The 19,460-nt window shown below is 34.9% G+C and overlaps 1 protein-coding gene across 2 annotated transcripts; it reads right to left on the minus strand.

Moving 5' to 3' along the window:
- Positions 1 to 660: 660 nt before the first annotated feature.
- On the minus strand, positions 661 to 9,077 carry LOC110704241 (peroxidase 12-like). 2 transcript variants are annotated; one of them, XR_002507886.1, is made up of 2 exons: positions 4,645 to 9,077; positions 661 to 1,381 (listed from the first exon to the last, which is right to left on the minus strand). XR_002507886.1 is itself a non-coding variant. In XM_021882031.1 (2 exons), exons 1-2 carry the CDS (start codon positions 8,791 to 8,793, stop codon positions 1,337 to 1,339), a joined length of 282 nt encoding a protein of 93 aa, XP_021737723.1. In that variant the 5' UTR covers positions 8,794 to 9,076; the 3' UTR covers positions 661 to 1,336. The 2 variants fall into 2 exon arrangements, 1 of the variants encoding a protein (XP_021737723.1); XM_021882031.1 differs by having other exon boundaries at positions 8,557 to 9,076.
- Positions 9,078 to 19,460: the final 10,383 nt, after the last annotated feature.

The following is a 19,460-nucleotide window of genomic DNA, read 5'->3' on the forward strand; positions in this document are numbered from 1 at the left end:
CAACCTATGGATAATAAAACAAAATGACATATGAATTTATATCCAAATTCAATGGTTTAATTAACTTGAAAAAATACAAATACACCGGACATATATTATTATTGAACCTATGCCAATATGCCATTATTAAAAGATAAATTATGGTTCATTATGCATGAAATGAAGACAGTATTAATAGAATTTTAATCAATATGATGACTAAGTTGCCGATAAGATATGTGATTTTTTAAATTATGCATGTAATACTTGGTTTCATGGACAAATAGTTTTAGTAATTTGGTTAATAGTAAATTAGTAAGCCTTGATGATTCTTATTAAGTTTAATATATAACAAGGCTAATACACAAGTAATGATCCTAGTATACTACTCTCTTTATTCTTTTTTTTTTTTTTTTTATTATCCTAATTGAAATCTTTCATTAAAAGAGAGAAATTTTGTCTATGAAAAATCTGCGATGATAATTTTTTAAAAAACTTATTCATGTAGAATTTTGTTAAATTAATATCAATTTACGGTTTAAAAATTTCAACCATATGATATACATATTTTTTTCATCATCTGTTGTTGAAAGTATTGGTGACAAATATACAAAGAACACATTATATTATTGTGCAAAAAGACAAACGAGACAAGCAAAAAAGAACTGAAAGAAGTGAAGATTGGTATAACATGATTCAATCCTTTATTTAGAGTATCGAATTCCTTAAGACAAAATTCCATTTACTCCATTACATAACACGTATGACATGTCATTGATCTTTAAACTTTACGTAACAAGCTGACCAAACGTCCAAACATACTAAATATTGTTACAATCTAACTCGACTTAGAAGATGTTTTACGTACATAATCCTTAAAATTGTGACAATTGTTCTTGTTCTTGATCCTCATCCTCTTTCACCATAGATTCGAGATCAATATTAATCCGAGTATTCCTCGCAGAATAATTTGCACGAATTTCGCCTTTTGTCCCCGTCAATACACTAATTTGGCCCATTTTCACCATTGCATCAATGAATTTTTCATAGAACAAGTCTTGGTTCGTAGCAAAACTCGTGACAATGTGTTGAAGAATAAACCTCTCAAGTGTCACCATATGTAAGTGTCCCACATTGGTTGAAGAAGAGAGAGTTAAACACTTTATAAGGCTAAGGGGCTACTCCTCCTATAGCCATATGGTTTTGGGATGGAACCTCCTTGGACTTGTGAAGTGGACTCTCTCTCTTAGTTTGCGGGTGCGGCCCAGACCCTTCGCTGGTGTCCGTGATCTTTTGCAATTTTTTTTTTTAAAAAAAAATAATAAACAATACGCCAAAACGTGGCTTTTCTTCATCTTCATGGAGATGCAATAATGGAGGAAGCACACTCCAACACTGCAACCTAACCAAATCACATATGATCATTCATATTGATCACATACATCAATAATAACCCATGTATCACATGGATATTCCATAAAAAAAAAGATTAAATCAAAAAATAGAAATTTCAAAGAGCAATACTATTGCATAGCGGAAGCAAATTTATGAATCCCACCGGTGGGTTTAATATTCTAACCCACCGGCAAGGGGAGTATTTGTGTGAACGGTCTCAAGATTTAACTTGCTCTTGATACCATGATAAATTATTTATGAGATGGTCCACTGACATGGTATCAGAGTCAGGCCCACGATATGGGACCTTAAATGGCTAAAGTTCACTGGGCCAAGAGTAGGTCCGTGTGAGGGGGAGTGAAGAAGCACTCTAACCCGAAAAATCACATGAGACAAAGTTAAAAGGGACCTTACATGTGAGGGGGAGTGTTGAAGAATAAACCTCTCAAGTGTCACCACATGTAAGTGTCCCACATTGGTTGAAGAAGAGAGAGTTAAACACTTTATAAGGTTAAGGGGCTACTCCTCCTATAGCCATATGGTTTTGAGATGGAACCTCCTTGGACTTGTGAAGTGGACTTTCTCTCTTAGTTTGCGGGTGCGGCCCAGACCCGCGTTTGACACAATGCCCCTTGTCCTAGAATCAGTATACAAATCTTGATCGGACGTGAATAAGCCTTGACGGTTCATAAGGTTGACAAAATACTTGTTATCGAATTCATTAGGAGAACGAATGTCCAAATTTGTAGTCCGATTAGTGGTACTTGTAGGGCAAATGAGTTTAAGGTTGTTAGCAAATGTTTGGTCCATGGTAGGGTCTTGAGTAGGGTAGAGTCTATTGGTGAAGGAGTTGCAATGGGCGAGTCCGATCGTGTGGGCTCCCGAGAGGGCCACGAGATCCGTGGTGTTCAACCGTTTGGCGGCGAAGGAGGTGATAAGTTGTGTAGTGTTGAAAAAGGGTGGTGGTAGATTGGCTAGGGTATCGTTTCTTGAAGCAAAGCTTAGGCCATCCTTTCTTCCTAAGGGAACATAGTAGAATGGTCCACCTACCTAGAAAATCAGATTTAAAAGTAATAATTTCAAGGATTTGATAAATTAATTACTACGAGGAAATAAAGACAAAAGCGTTATTTTATTTTTATTTATTTTTTTTTTTTTTGTTTTTTTGAAAAGTAATTTACATTGAGAGCTTAGATACATCTTCTTGTATGACCGTGACCTAAACTATCAACGAGTAAAAAATAAGAAAATTTACTATCTAAAAATGGCTAATACTCAGGCGACAACTTAACAAAATTAATTAAATTATTAAATTGAATAAAATAAACTCAGATTTTCCTCAAAAAAATATTAACTCAGGTAGTAATAAGATGACTACCATTTTAAAATTAACGTTAAGAGTTGTACATAGTATTTTTTTATTTTTGTCATTGGATGAAACAGTTGTTATGACTTTAAAAATTATATGGTGTGGATGAGAAAAATTAAATACATAAATAAACAATCTTTTATTTTATTTATACGGAGTACTAAATTTACAACATTTTATCATAGGCCACATAGTTATACAGAGAAGCATTATATATCATTCAACTCTTAATACTTGCTATTTTTAAATTTCTTATGTTATTCACAAATCAACTTTTGTCACAAGTCACAACTTACATGTAAAAATAAATTTCATAAACTTAATTATATTTTTCGTCCAAAAAAAAACACTTAATTCGAATGGAAAAATGGAATCTAAAAATCCAACCTTTGCGAGGTCTGACAAAAAAAAATCCAACATTTAATTAATCTCACAAAAATCCAACCTTTGCACCCCACCTTCTCCTACAGATCCATTACCTGTTGATGACCGATTTTTGTAAGTTATGTGACACGTGTCAGTCATCAATTGGTCAATTATTTTTTTAATTATTAAAAAAATATTAAAAGAAAAAAACACAGAAAAAAAAACCCCACCACCAGCCACCTTCCCCAGCCCCCGCACCACCCCAGCCACCTCCCCCACTCTCCGACAACTTCCCCCCAGCCCCAACCAGCCCCACCATCGGGGTCGTCGGCTTCCGACGATCTCCCCCCACCCCCCACCCCTTGCCGCAACCTCCCCAACCACCAAAACCCCCTACGAATCTAAACCCTAACCACCACACCAAACACCCTATTCGATAAAACCCACCAAAAACCAGCCCCACCCTCCCCACCGCCCTCCGGCCACCACGCATCGGAACCAAGCAAACCCGTCTCGCACAGGAACCCAGCAAACCCATCTCTTCCCCCCCCTCGACAAAACCAACAACCATCAGCTCCACCAATTTCCGGCCAACACCGTTGCCCCTGCAAATCCCCTGTGCCACTACATCACACGCACAACAACTAACCACAAAAAACGCAGCCTCAATTCGCCTAGCCCGTCTAGCCTACCACCCACCACCACCAACAATAACTGACCCAATTGAAGCGGCAATCAGTCCCTACTCAACCCCCAAAATCGCACCACCTGAAATTGTAGTCTAAGCTCCGCCGTCCATCCCAACACGCACTTCACCGTCTTCATTTTGAGGGTTTTTCGATTCAATCTTCGATTTGGTTGCCTGATTAATCTTTGATTTGTGAATTTCGAGCCTAGGTGGGGTTGGTGGTTTCGATACTGGGTATGGGTGAGGTTGGGTGAGGGAGATGCTGGGGTGGTGGTTATGGTGGGCATAGAAGAGGGATGGGGAGGTAAGTGGTGGCAAAGGTGGTGGACTGGTGGTGGTGTAGAGAGGAGAGAGAAAGAAGAGGAGTGAGAAGGAAAGTGAGAATTAAAAAAAAATAATTTTAACCTGCTTAACAGGTTAAAGGTCAAATGGATCTGTCAAAGAAGGTGGGGTATAAAGGTTGGATTTTTGTGAGATTAAACGAAGGTTGGATTTTTATTGTCAGACCTCCAAAAGGTTGGATTTTTATTTTCCATTTTTCCAATTCGAATTAGTAGCTTTCTTTCTAAAAGAAAATATAAGTATGAATAGAATTAAGGGAAATAAACAGTAATTATACTTTACAAATATTAGTTATTTCACTTCATTATTTCATTATTCACATACATAAGTACTACAAAAATATTAGAGGATTTTTGTCAATATGTATTTTATATTAATTATTAATAGATACAAAATTGACAAAACTAGTGGTCTAATTATGAAATGGCAAACCTAGAATATAAATATTTATAAACTAATTTGCAATTGACATGGTTAGTTTAAAAGGAGTAGAAAATATTAATACCTGATAAACAGACTCACGAGCTGCAAAGGTAAGGATATCAGCACAAGATACCACTCGTCCACAATAGTAATGCACATGAGCACGAAGTTCATTTATGAGTCTAAATGCCTCAAGTCTTAGCGTCAAATTTGGAGGTGTGTTTTTTATTTTATATGCCAAAAATGTGTTTTTTATTTTTGAGTTCTAATTTCTTAATTGGTTTGTGACGAGAAAATGCATATGAAACGGAGGTAGTTTAACATTATAATTTGTTAAAGGACCAACTCAACCAAAAGCTTAAACTGATGGTTGTGGCCCAGAAATATGTTTTATACTCTATAACTCCCCCTCACACGAGAGCCCGTTTGGGCTAGAAGTGTGGTTGCAGCATGGGCCCTCCTCATACCCAGCGCTTAATATTCCACTTGAAAGTGGGGGTGGATGAGATTCGAACCCGTGACCTTTGAGTCACGCTGGCTCCGATACCATGGACCAACTCAACCAAAAATTTAAGCTAATGGTTGAGGCCCAGAAATATATTATATACTCTATCATAATTTAATACATCAAAACGATGATATAAAGCATGCATTTTAATATTATTAAATTTACTTAGCTTCACATTAAAATAAATAAATAAATAAAATAAAATAAAAGGTTTTAAGGCTAATCATGCCTAACCAAGGTTGATGCAGCTAGCCTATCACACTATCAAAATCTAGTCATTGGATGAATTAAGTTTGAACTGCTCTTGTTTGAAATTTGAAAATGCACTTATGTCTAATGAACAATCAGATATTAATGGGAATGAATTATTTGCGGAGTTAAAGTTGCTTAAAGAAATTTTGCATGATGAGATAAAAGGACCTATATTTTGAGGTTTTTGAATGATGTGGGCTATTTTCCTAATGCTAATTATTGCATGTAGCATTTAGTTGACAGTTGCAACTGTAAAAAGGAGTTTTTCCAAGTTAAAAGCTATTGAAGTCATATCTTTGTTAATGTATTGGCGATGATAGCAATTGATAATGAACTTCTAGAGAAAGTGGAATATGAAGACTTGATTGATGATTTTGCCTCAAAGAGCGTTAAAAGAATATCACTTTTTAAACAAATAGAAGTTAATCTAGCTTAAGTTAATATGAGCCTTGAGTTGTATTTAGTTACTATTATCAACATGAATAAAATATTCAAATTTAATTTTGCGTAATTGAATGTGTCATTGTTATATGAAAGCATTTTCATTTTGCAATGTATGTATAGGAAAATTGTGCATTGCCAAAATTATAGATAAAAAAAATTGTATAATTTTCATATTATTAAAGCCCCCTTTTTCGATTTGGAACAGGGCCCCTAAAATCATTGCTGAGGCCCTGAACCCATTAATGGCGGAGACAAATCCTATCCCTAATATAAAACTTTTAATGACAATCTTTTAGCCCATCATAACACATACCTAGTTTCATACAAACGACCCTTCCCAACTCTATTATGATTCAACTAGAATCTCAAACAAACAATCTACCTATGATTGGCTTTTGCAGCCGGATTTTTTTCTTGTCGTAATTTTTGCGACAAAAAAGTAATCTAGACGGCCGCCTTTCAGGACGGGCTCACGATAAAAATTAATCCTACCATAAATGATATTTATGACAGGTTTACAATGACAATATCCGTCGTTAATGGGCTCTTTTCTTGTAGTCACGTTTAAACATAAAGTGAAATTCAATTTATTTAATTAGATTTAATCCAATGTTATTAGTACAATAGTTAAAAGTACAAAATTATGTTAATACAATCCACCCTTAATTAACTAAAACTAGTTTTTTGGCCCGTTCAATGCACGAGTTGTTACTTGGGTTAATTATATTCATATGTAGGTATGCTTTTCTACAAAGTAATTGTTTCATTTCTAAAACTTAAAAGAAAAAAAAGAGTGATGGTAGAACTTTGAAAGAACATAAAGGAATTTAGTTAGATGTATATACATGAAGAATGTGGTATATGAAATGACATATTAGTTTAAATTATATTTAAAGTCTAGTAGATGAAAAGATATTTTTATAATAATTCATATGTTATGTAATGTATACTAATTAATTGAACATTATTTTATTATGGTGGAAATGAAACACTTCATTTTCTTACTTGAATTTGCAAGTTATAAAATACATAAAGACTAAAACATAAAATATTAAGGGGGGTGACATGTGGCATATGGGTGATGAGTGACTTGTGAATTGTGATGCCATGTGTCATATGAAAAATTTGTGGTTTGTGTTTTTAAATACCAACTAAGTATAGATATAGATATAGAGATATAGATTATTCCTAAAAATAAACGAACTTAAATTTTTCCCTCTTTAGCCTAGAGAAGTAGAGAACTCTTGAGTTTATCTAGTCTAATGTTTTTTTATTTTTATTTTTTTGACAGATAGTCTAATGCGTTTTTAGTTTGTTAATTCATTCCCCCATGGAAAACAAGCACATCACTGTTCTTACTTCTTTTTATTTACATGATTAATTTATAAAAAACTTTGATTAAAAATTCTCATTAATATATACAAATAGCATAGTCATGCAGTATTTTTAGATACATCTCAATGTGTATCTTTATAATATCAAAAGTGTATAATTTTTAAAGGTGCATAATTAAATATATTGATGCTCAGATGTTTCAACAAATATATATATATATGTTGATACACAGTGTTTAGAGCTATCAAAAAATCGACCCGAACTGGTGAATCCGAACCGTTTTGAATTGTTTCAAAAAGGAACCGAACCGCTAAGAACCTTTTATTTAAAAACCGTAAACCGACCTGACCCGATTTTTTAAAACCTGAAACTGAATCGATCCGAATGTTTGAAAATCGTTAATGAACTGTACCCAATATCAAGCCGAACTGATACAACCCGAAATCGAGAACAACCCGAACCGAGTACTTTTGAACCCGATAGCAACCCGACCCAACCCGATAAACCCAAATCGTTTACAACCTGTAACTGGTTAGGATTGAACCATTTATAACCCGTAATAAGTTATGATCGAACCGTTTACAAGCCATAATCGGTTATAACCGAACCGTTTATAATCCGTAAGTCCGTAACCCGTTATGACCGTATAATTTTTTTTCTTTTTTTTTGGGTATATTTTATCAATAGTAAAACAAAAGGGTTTAATTTGAATTATAAAGTATGCATATTGAAAAGGTTTGGAATTTTGATGTCATTAAAACTCTTATGCTACAATATTATCGTCCTCTAACGAGTAATGGCTTATTGAACACTATATATATTGTATAAAAAAAAATTAAAAATCTAAATCAAAACCTAACTCTAGGTTTGTTATTATTATTTTATCCTTAAAATCATTATACAAAAAGGGACATAAAGTTAAACAACTAATTAATACTCTGTATGATCTACTGAATAACTATTAAAGAATATTGAGGATATACTAGACGATATACGTTAACGAAACCCATTTAAAAATGGAAAAACTAGTTGTCAAACCGAATAAGTTCAACTCGAACTGATTACAACCCAAACCGATTACAACCCGATCCGATTAGGACCCGATATGTATGTGTTGACCCAAAACCCGCTTTAAACTGACAAACCCCGTTTTTAAACCGACCAAATTTAACCCGAACTGATTATGACCCGAACCAATTAGAACCCGACCCGATTAGAATCCGACCCAAAAAGAAACTGTAACAAAAATAAACCAAACTGAACCGAACCGAAATTATTTAAAACCGACCCGAACTGACTCGTTAACAATTCCAACCCGTTAAAAACCGACCTGTTACAAACCGAAAATTGATAAACCGAACCCAAAACTGAACCGAAAACCCGATTGACACCCCTAACAATGTTTTATTTTTAAATCCGCTTAAAATAAAATTCTTAATAATATCATAATAATACCTGAACAAAGCAATCATGGAAATGAGGACGGAGTAAAGCAGCTGCTTGCGTTATATCACGATTAAAAACCTCCCAAAGATGATCCCTAATAATGTATTCCAAATCAGGGCAACTATTTTGATAATATGAGTATGATAAACCAGGCACAACTGGAACTGAGCTATGAAGACACTTTGATACTCCTACCACCAAAGATATAACAACTAAGAATAAAGAGAATTTTTTAAAGATCAACATATTATTATTTTCTCACTTTTAAACTCTAATTATTATTTTTATCTTGGAGAAATTTCCCATGCATTTCATAGCCTTATTTATAGGAGGGAAAATATAGATAAGAAGTTAGTGAATTTTGTTAGTTTTATTTTTATTAACTTAATTGATTGATATTTTAGAATTGACTAAGTTTGTGAATCATATTTATCCCACATGCATGTTGGTGCTTAGCTAAGGTTTATCTTCCTCTTATAAATTTTGTCATAATTAAACTCATATAACTTACGTAAAGTACTTCTACTACTTCCTCCGTTTTATTAATATTGCAACAAGGAGTAAATTACGCATCTCAAAACACATTTTATTTACTAAATATCTATAATTGTGTAAGAGTAAAAATTATAAAAAGTTGATATTGTGAAAGTATTTTATGAGACGAATCTAACAATATCCTACTTGACTATATTTTGCTTAACGTATAACTCATATTATATGGTCAAATAAAAGTGATGAATAGTGCAAAAAGTGCAATATTAATAAAACGGAGGAAGTATATTGTATATATGCAATGATTGGATTGTGTGTAACACGTTTAGTGACTACTTGCAAATTAGATGTGTCCAGTTAACCATAAATCTATCTACCCAAAAATGGATAAATATGTCCAATAGTTTGTATGGATAAGTTTTTAGTTTTTTTTTTAGGCAATTCCAACAAGTTATTTAAAATGTCCAAAAATATATACTAATTCCAGTTCGTATTATATGCAATTTTAGTGTTTGTGAAATATAAAAAATTCCAAAGTTGCGTATAATACAACCGGAGATAGTATTCAAATTTCAAAGTCGAGATATTTAATTTTTTTTTTTTAAATGTCTAATAACTTATTTTCATCTTATTGTGAATCTGGACTCACATACTATCTTATGGTTAAAAATAATTAAGTTTTGTTAGTGACACTTGTACTTTTTTTCTTTTTCTTTTTTTTTTTGAAAGAGTTAATGACACGTGTACTACCATACAAGATTTTGGTATAAATGTATTTCTGACATGAAATTTAAGTCATACGTATGCGTCTAATATCTCTTATACGGAGTACTTCATGACCTTATGCATGAATCAAATTAATAAGGCGACTTTAAGAGGTTCAAATTGATCGTCTTCCACCAAAATGTAATCCGATAAGGGAGATTTTTAATAAGATAATATTCTTGGATGTAACGAATTAATTCATTGGACCATACAACACGCTTTATGTATGGCTGACTGATCGCGTACTCCCTGACCAATCAAGTAACTTTTAACTGATCGAGTAACCCTAGCCCTAGTCGAATAGCCCCTGATCAAATAACCCTTTATTGACCGGGTAATCTTTGTCCGATCAAGTAAGCCTGAAAAACTAAATCTTTGACCGATCGAGTAATCTTGAATAACTAACTCTGGCCACATAGTGTGGCCAGCCACATGCTTCCTCCATTCCAATAATATTATAACAATGGGACTATTGCACTAATCATCACTCTTATTCGATCATATATTACGTTTTATATATTAAGTAAAATACAGTTATAAGGGATCTTATTATATCCGTCTCATAAAATAGTTTCACAATATCAACTTTTTATAATGTTTACTCTTATATAATTATAGATATTTAATATATAAAATATAATTTAGTTGCAAATATATTACAACCAAGGAAGTATGAAACTTTGTGGGTAACATATGGTATGGACACATCTCACACTTGATTGTCATATGTTTCGAACAGGAATTCTCTTGTATAACTAATTTTAGAGGTCTCTTTTAGCAAAGGTGTGTGTGAGTTGAAACAAGAAGAGTTGAGACAATTTCTGGGAATGAGATTAGTGTCTGAACATGAGAAGTATCTGGGAATTCCTACCATTTTGGGGAGATCGAAAAGAATGATTTTTGCTGCTTTGAAAGACAGGATTTGGAAGAATCTGAACGGGTGGAAGGAGAAATTGATGTCACGTGCAGCTAAAGAAGTCCTTGTCAAATCAGTCATACAGGCCATCCCCACTTACCTTATGGGAGTCTACAAAATTCCCTCAAGTGTAATTGAAGAAATCAAGTCCATGGTTGCAAAATTTTGGTGGGGTCATACAGAAAATCGACGCAAAGTTCATTGGCTAAGTTGGGATCGATTGTGCAAACCAAAGTGCCTCGGAGGGCTTGGTTTCCGAGATATGGCAGTTTTTAACGATGCATTGCTTGGTAAACAAGCATGGAGACTCATATCAGCCCCAGACTCTTTTCTTAGCCGAGTTATGAAAGGTAAATATTACCCTCATTGCGATTTTCTTGAGGCCTCTCTTGGTTTGAATGGAAGCTATTTATGGCGTAGTATCTGAGTGCTAAGGCACTTGTGAAAGAGGGCCTTATATGGAGGGTGGGTAATGGGAAATCAATTGACATATATTCGGCTCCTTGGGTGGCGGATGCACATGGGAAATTTATCACATCCCCTAGAGTTGACAATCTTTCTTATGTCAGTGACCTCATTGATGAGGAGATCGAATGGGAATTGGAATTATGAGGTCTTAGCAGCAAATTTTGAAGCCATGGATATGGAGTGTATTATGCGCATCCCTATCAGTCTCCACGGTCAAAAGGATCAGCTAACCTGGGCTTTTTCTAATGACGGGTTATACTTTGTCAAAACAGCTTACCTTCTTGGTAAGTCCTGCAACCTTGACGACTACCACGAGGCTTGGGTTCTGATTTGGAATCTCAAAACCATCCCCAAAATCAAACAGTTTCTATGGAGAGCGTGCACCAAATCCCTCCCCACGAAAGAGCTCCTTCACTATAGACATATGGCAGAGCAAAACTCGTGCCCATGGTGTCCATCGATGTGTGAATCAATGCACCATGCTTTCTTCTCTTGTCATGCCGTGAAAGATCTGTGGAGGAAAATTGATTGTACGTGAAGTGCTTGTCCCTCCTGACCCGAATGAAGACTTCAAAGAGATTCTTGTGCGTTGGCAGGAAATTGATCCAAAGAAGTGCTTGAGAGGTGCTGCATTGTTGTGGTTTATATGGAGTAGGCACAACGATAAAATTTTCAATGCTAAGGAGGTGCCACACTTGATAATCAAAGAACGTATTCAGAAAATCATAGATGATTGTCTCAAGTACATCAAGAAGATATATGGTGGAGTGGGGGTTAGAAGGAGAAGCAGTCCGAAAATCTGGAGCCCCCCACCTGATGGCTTCATCAAGGTCAATGGTGATACAAGTTTACGAGAACAGGGGTGGATTGGATTAGGAGCCGTGGCAAGAAATGCCAATGGTGAAGTGATGTTTGCAAGTGTTCGCAGAGCTACAGGTGGCTGGCCCCCTGAGGTTGCTGAAGGCAGAGCAATTCTTTTTGGCCTCAAGTTAGCTCACAAGTATGGGGTAAGAATTTGGTGGTGGAATCGGATAGTCAAATAGTCATTAATCGACTCTCTAAGTCTGTTATTTTTCTTTCGGATCTTGATACTGTTTTGGATGACATTATGTTTTCCTCTAAGCATTTTGATTATGTCTCTTGGTTACATGTTCGTACAGATGGGAATGTTGTTGCCCATCATTTAGCTAGGTTAGTTCCGTTCGGAATTGAGCAAGTACTTATGGGAATCATTGTCCTCCCGAAATTGCACCTTATGTACTTATGGACAATTTGTCAAAAACTTGATTAATGAAACTTCTAGCTTGTTAACTTCTGAACAACTACTTGTAGGGGAGGCCATCCCACTACAGCATCAACTACCTTAGTTATGGGGGGTTGCTTTTGTAACATGGCCTTGGCCATTAACTTTATGATGCTTAATTAATCTAGTTCGGTTTGTTTGCCAAAAAAAATAGGAACTTCTAGCTTTTTCTCAAAAAAAAAATACATATAAATCACTTAAAATAGTATAGTACACCCGATTGTATCATGAATCCGGAAAGAACATTTGACATATTCTAAAGAACATGAGCGGCGAGTTTCTAAGAACATGGGTGCAAAAAAGAACATACTAGTGTATGAAAAAGAATATATTAGTGCTTTAAAAAGCACATATTGGTGTTTTACAAATGAATATGTTTATGTTTGACAAAAAATATAGCATTACAAAACACATTAAGTCCTTACAAAACCAACATGATACTACATTAAAGTATATGTTATTTTTGATAGTTACTCAAAAGGTTGAATGTGTTTGAAAAGGAAACCTATGTTCCACAAAAGAAAATATTTGTGTTTGACAAAGATAGAGGTGATCATTGGGCGAGCCAAGGTAAAAAAAAATTAGAGGTGACAAAGGGAGTCTATGTGGAACAACCTCCTGGATTTGAAAATCTAGAGTTCCCAAATCATGTCTACAAGCTTGACAAGGCCCTTTATGGGTTGAAGCAAGTTCCTAGAGCATGATAGGAAAGGTTATCAAAGTTCCTTTTGAAAAATGAGTTTAAACGTGGTAAAATTGACAAAACGTTGTTTTTTGAAATCAAATGAAACTGATATCTTAGTTGTACAGATCTATGTTGATGATATTTTGTTTGGTGCAACTAACGAAACTTTGTGTAAGTATTTTGCTGACCTAATGAATAGAGAATTTGAAATGAGTATGATGGGTGAGTTAAACTTCTTCCTCGGTTTGCAAATCAAGCAAACTGAAGAAGGAATCATGTTCCATCAACAAAAATATATCAAGGAACTCTTCAAGAAATTCAAGCTAGATAATGCTAAAACCAATAGAACTCTTATGGGTGTTGTAACCAAGCTAGATGAAGATCCATATTGAACTTGCATAGATCAAACTATGTATCGAGGTATGATTGGCTCTCTACTTTACTTAACACCTAGTAGACCTAACATATCTTTTAGTGTAGGTCTATGTGCCAGGTTCCAAGCAAATCCAAAGGAGTCCCACTTGATAGCAGTAAAGAGAATCCTTCGATATTTGAAAGGAACTGATGACTTGAATCTTTTCTATCCTAGAAGTGATTCATTTGATTTAAATGGATTTACTGATGTTGATTATGCAGGTGATTTGGTTAATAGAAAGATTACTTCAAGTATGTTACAGTTTTTAGGACCTTATTTAATTTCTTGGGGTTCCAAGAAGCAAAACACAGCTATATTATCTACAGCTGAAGCTGAGTATGTAGCAGCAGCATGTTGCATTGTTCACAAATTTTATAGATAAAGCAACAGGTTAGAGATTTTGGAATTATTTTTTAATGTGTTCCTATTTATTATGATAATACCAGTGTTATATGTATTTCTAAGGATCCAGTTCAACACTCAAAGGGAAAACACATCCACATTAGGCATCACTTTTTAAGAGATAATGTGGAAAGGGAATATTAAGTTAGAATTTTGTCAAACTGAAAATCAAATTGTTGATATTCATACCAATCCCTTGAACAGAGGAAGATTTGAGAAATTAAGATTGGAACTTGGGATGATCAAGCTGAATTGATTGCTTCTGAAGTTCCAAGATATGGAAAAATAAAAAATAGTGTAAATAGAGCAAAAATAACATTTAGCACAATTATGGTGTGCTAAACATAGCTGAAGTGTCACCGTTGGAGAGCTCCAAGAGGTTAGTTCGCAAAAACACTGAATTAAATGTATGAGTACTAATGTACATTGTATGCATGTAGAAAGCGTGTTCCAAATTAAATATGTTTTCTGTAAAAAAAAGTGTAATTTTGGAAATTAATTGAATTTGGAAATAAAAGGATTTTTGGCAAAAACATCTTGCTTAATTTTGGAAAATAAATTGAACATATTCAATGAATGATAAACAGTGTGCCCCTTTAGTTCTCTCACACCGCTTCATTAATTATAAAAGGCATCTTTTACCCACCTTATCACTCCACTGTCAAATCACATTAACCCGCTCTGTAAAATTATGAAACATTCTTAAAAACCCCCAAAAACTTGAAACACCATGGCAATTGTTACTGAACTCAATTCATCAGACCACTCTCATCACTCCGAAAAATTCGTCCAAGAAGAAACCTCTCCCTTAACAATGGTGAAGTGCAATTCTTCACCCATTAGAACCAAAACCTCAGAATAACCTAAGTCAACTTCTTTAACCTCGAAGAAAGAGATGGAAAAGAAAGAGAACAAAGATGAGAGGGAATTCTCAACTTCAGATGTGCTTCAATGTCTGAAATATTGGAAGGAAAAGAAAGCAAAGGAAAAAACACTTGAGGATCACATCAAAGAAGTCGAGTATTTTGTCGAAAGGGGTTGAGGAAGAAAAGGAAGAAGAGGACGAAGAGGATATAGAGGAAGAAGAGGAAGATGAGCAATTAGAACTCACGGCAAGTGCTGATAGGTATGTTGTTGGTCACGGACTTGATTTGTCTTGGTGTAGGTAGTCTAGGTTTTTGGAATTTCTAGATCTGATTCGCTTTCAGGGTTGGGAACACTTTTTGTCTAATTCTTCTAAGAATTTGATATACCCTGCTGGCATGAATGAATTTTGTAGCAAGTTCTCAGTTAAACAAGGAATATTTTCTAGCGTGATAAACAAAAAGAAAATTGAGTTTAATGTTGAAAAATTGGGAGAAGTTCTGAAAGTTCCTACTAAGGGTTTTGAGATGTATATAAAGGGAAAGTCTATAGTGAAGGTTGGTGATTACCTAGGTGGTGATATTGTTGAATATTTGGGAAGAAAAAGGGGAAAGAATATTATGAATCACAATGATCTTAGCCCTTTAAATAAATTGTTGTTTAATTTGGTTATAAAAACAATTCTGCGTAGGACTCTGAAAAAGAATGAAGCATGTTTAATGGATATGGTTGTTATCTTCTGTCTGGAAAAGAAAATCAAGATAAATTTTCCTTCTCTGATGTATCAACATCTAGCACACTGTGTTTCTGACAAGAAAAAAAGTAGGCTATGGGGTTGTGCTTTCGATTGTCTTTGAGTCACTAGGGGTGAAGCTCAAAGGAATCTATGGAGGATTAGAGGAAAAACCAAAGAATGTGATCGATGGAGAGACACTACTAGTACAAGCCTGGAAGTAGTGAATGGGACAATCAGAAAGGTAGAAGAGAAAAAGGCGGCCAATAAGAAGAAGAAAGAAAAAGAAGTACCTGAGGGGTCTGTGAGAAAAAGCAGAAGGCTGGCTTCTAATGCTGCACCTCAAACCAGCATGGAGAAGCCTTTGGAATTAAATGATGATGAGGACAATGTGCTAGCAAGGCAGGTAGCTAAGCTTTCTAACAGGGAAGAGATAACTGAGAAGCAGCTTAAGGAAGCTACAGGCAGATTCAGCAGCTGGAGAAGACAGTTCAGGGTCTTGAGAAGAGCCTAAGGGGACAGAAGGTAGAGTTCTAGATGGCTATCAAGGACCTAGAAACCAAGCTGGAGGCACACATGAAACAAACCTAAGAGGACAACAAGAAGATTCTTGAGCTCCTACAGACTTAGCCCAGTCTATCTCCAATCCAGCCTATCTAGTCTAATCCAGCCCATCCTTTTCATTTCTGCTATTTATTATGAACACTTTCAGTTTTAGTTTTTGAACAATTACTTTTGTTTTGTTTTGAAAAATATTTTGGTCTGTAATAATTTTGAACAAGTTTGGCAGGATGTTAACCTCTTTTGGTTTTAATGGATGTTTGGAACTTATCCTATACATGTGAATTGTTGTATGTTATGAAAGTATATGCAAGAAAGTGGAACTAATTGAAGGGAACTAGTCAGCGCTGCCTTCAGTTTCCGACACTCGATGAATTGCTTGTGGGGCTGTGGCTAGATGCCCAATAACTTGAAAATACAGGACATTTTTATAATGCCAAAAGGGGGAAAAGAGAAAACAAACTTAAAGGCTGAAGTTCTGGGTTCCAGTGGAGAAAGTATCAGAATTTCTTATGATATTGATGCCAATAGCTTAGTTTAATTTAATTTATTTTCTATTTTAATGCTTTTCTTATTTTTGTTTGTTTTTAGTTGTGTGTTTAATTTTAGTCAATAAACTAAAATACAAAAATACGTCCTTCTATTGTTATAACTTTTCTTAGAAGTTTGCTTAAGTTTGACATCATCAAAAAGGGGGAAATTGTTCAAGCTTAAAGGTTTTGATGATGATGAACTTAAACTCAAGCAAACTTCGACTAATAAAGGTTTTTCTAAGTGTGTTACTAGAATAGGTGAAGTAGACTTTGGAAATGGAAGATTAGTCTAATCTAAGAAGACATGAAGAGATTCCAAAGAAAGGTTAAACAAGATAGAAGAAGAGTTCTCTAACAAGAACTATCTAAGTTTCCTAACAGGAACGTTCCCTGACAGGGTAAAGTCGTATCCCCAAATCAAAAGTAATTCCTAAATCCTCTAACTAATGCAGATAGGGAAGTAGGGTCGAATCCACAGTGAAACGAGTCTTTCTATTCCTAATTAACTAATATAATCTAGATTATTAGGTAACCAATATATAAGTTTGAATAAAAAACTAAACTACGGAGATCAAGAATAAGGAGAAAATAATATATAAAAGGATCTAGGGCATAGGTTCACCAATAAATAATATTTCAGGGTAGAATATAATAATCATTTATCAATGCATACATCAATCAGATTATAAAGGGCTTTCGCTACGTATTATAATCACACAATTAATTTACCGGTATTAAATCTCATCTTTCGAATCTCGACTTAACCATTTATAAATTAACCTGCCTATTGAAACTAGACCTAAACATTAATTCTCATCTGTCGAATCTCGAATCAATATTGTCAAACTCATGCATAAAAGATCAGGCCTAATCTAGTCACAGAGCAGTAAATCAATCAATAGGAAATTAATCTAGCATTGATAATTAACAACAATAAATTACCCCTTCATATTATTTATGGATCCCCACAAACCCTAGAAAGAAAACTACTCACTCATAATAGAAACTAAACTAATCAAAGCCATAAAACAAGACATGATCAAAGGAAGAAAATAAACAACTAAGATTAAGGGAATAGAAATAGTTACCAAACAAATCTGGAATTAAGAATGGATTAAGAACAAAAGTATAAGAGAGAGAAAATCTAAGAAAACAATTAAGAGAGTAAAGAAAGAGTTAAGTGTAAGATAAAAAAGATCCTAAAATCGTATTACGGAGGAGTATTTATACTCCGTACAAATCCTAAACTAAAACAAACAAAAACGACGCTAATCGTCTCCTAACAATAACACGCACCCGATCAGGCGAGGCACCGCCCGATCGGGCACGCCTTCTTGCTCTTCAGGTTGAATCTCGCGCCCGGCCAGGCCCGTCACCGGGCTCCGACCTTTGCTTCTCCCGCCCGACAGGGCGCGCCTCCGGGCGCCAGCCTCTTTGGCCGGGCAACTCTCTCGAGCCACTAATTGGACTACGATTGGGCTCCAATTCTTCAGGACAATCTGGGTTTCCTCTTTGGGTCTTGAATACTCGATCCAAATGCCCCGGTATCACATATACCGATCCCTTAATCACCGGTTCGATAGCTCTAACCGGCCATGGGCTATAAAATCTGGTCGTGCTTCTCCAGTGCTCGTGATTGCTCCAATATATCTCGGGAAAATACTTCAAAAGTGTAAATCCCTGCAAAAGTCAACCAAATCTACGAAAACACTAGAAAACACCAATTAGTAATAAAAGTGGCTCTAAAGAGCCAAAAACACTACTAATTATAACCAAGGGACGGGGGTAAAATACTATATAAAATAGACACATCAAACTCCCCCAAGCCAAACCTTTTCTTGTCCCTAAGCAAAGATCTCATCAATGAATCAATAAATATGCTTCATTCCAAAAAGTAAAAATCAAGTACAAACGATTCAGGGTAAATTAAATAAACATGCTTCAAAATCAACCAATCAAATCCATCCAATTACCTTTCCTCCCTAACAATTGTCAAATAGAGCAAACCACAAGAGCATATAGAATTCAAGACTAGTGCTCACACACTCAACTCTCATTTTTGTGGCGAGTAAAAGATGTACTCGATCGCTATCCAACCAACCCTTTTATGTGAACAATGCCCTCCCAACTCACACTCTCGTGTGTATAAAACAATGAACGCTCAACCTACTAGTCGACTCGAAATATGTCAAATCATAACTTGCATTGATAAACAACACTTTCACATTCATACAACTCTATGCACAAAGGTCGGAAGGTCTTTAAAGCTTGTAATGTAAGGCTAAGGTAAAGGGTAGGAATCATTTGGGAACAAGTGAGAGAAAAGCTATGCTTAAGGGAGCAAATCCTAGTAAAACCCATGATCAAAAATAAATGATGATCATACATCTCCAACAACATAACTAACTCCAACAAGAATCCACCAAATACAACTCCAAACAATATAAACAATCCCAACACTTACAATTTCACTCATAAAAATATAATAATGAAGAAGTTGAGTGAATAAACAAACTTTATTTCCAAACTTGAATTTTTCATAGAAGCTCCATTTTTTTCTTTTTTGATCAACCTCCAACTAGAACATTTGAACATTGAACATTTTTTTCTTTCTTTTTGTTTTCTTTTGAAGTTCACTTTTTTTTTTCTTGAACTTCTCTTTTTTTTCATAACATCATGATTTATTTTTTTCAAGAAAATATAACTTTCAAAATCATCAAAAATAAACATGATCAAGAACAAAACAACTTCTCAAAAACCCACCCAAATTGTGCAA

This window comes from Chenopodium quinoa, unplaced genomic scaffold (genome assembly GCF_001683475.1).
Source record: "Chenopodium quinoa cultivar QQ74 unplaced genomic scaffold, ASM168347v1, whole genome shotgun sequence".
Classification (NCBI taxonomy): Eukaryota; Viridiplantae; Streptophyta; class Magnoliopsida; order Caryophyllales; family Amaranthaceae; genus Chenopodium; species Chenopodium quinoa.

Bases quoted from the DNA above. Each gene is read 5' to 3' on its own strand.
- LOC110704241 (XM_021882031.1), bottom strand. From the start codon at position 8,793: ATGTTGATCTTTAAAAAATTCTCTTTATTCTTAGTTGTTATATCTTTG. The intron at 1,382-8,556 runs GTATTATTATGA...TGATTTGGTTAG, and splicing joins TCCATGATTGCTTTGTTCAG to GTTGCAGTGTTGGAGTGTGC.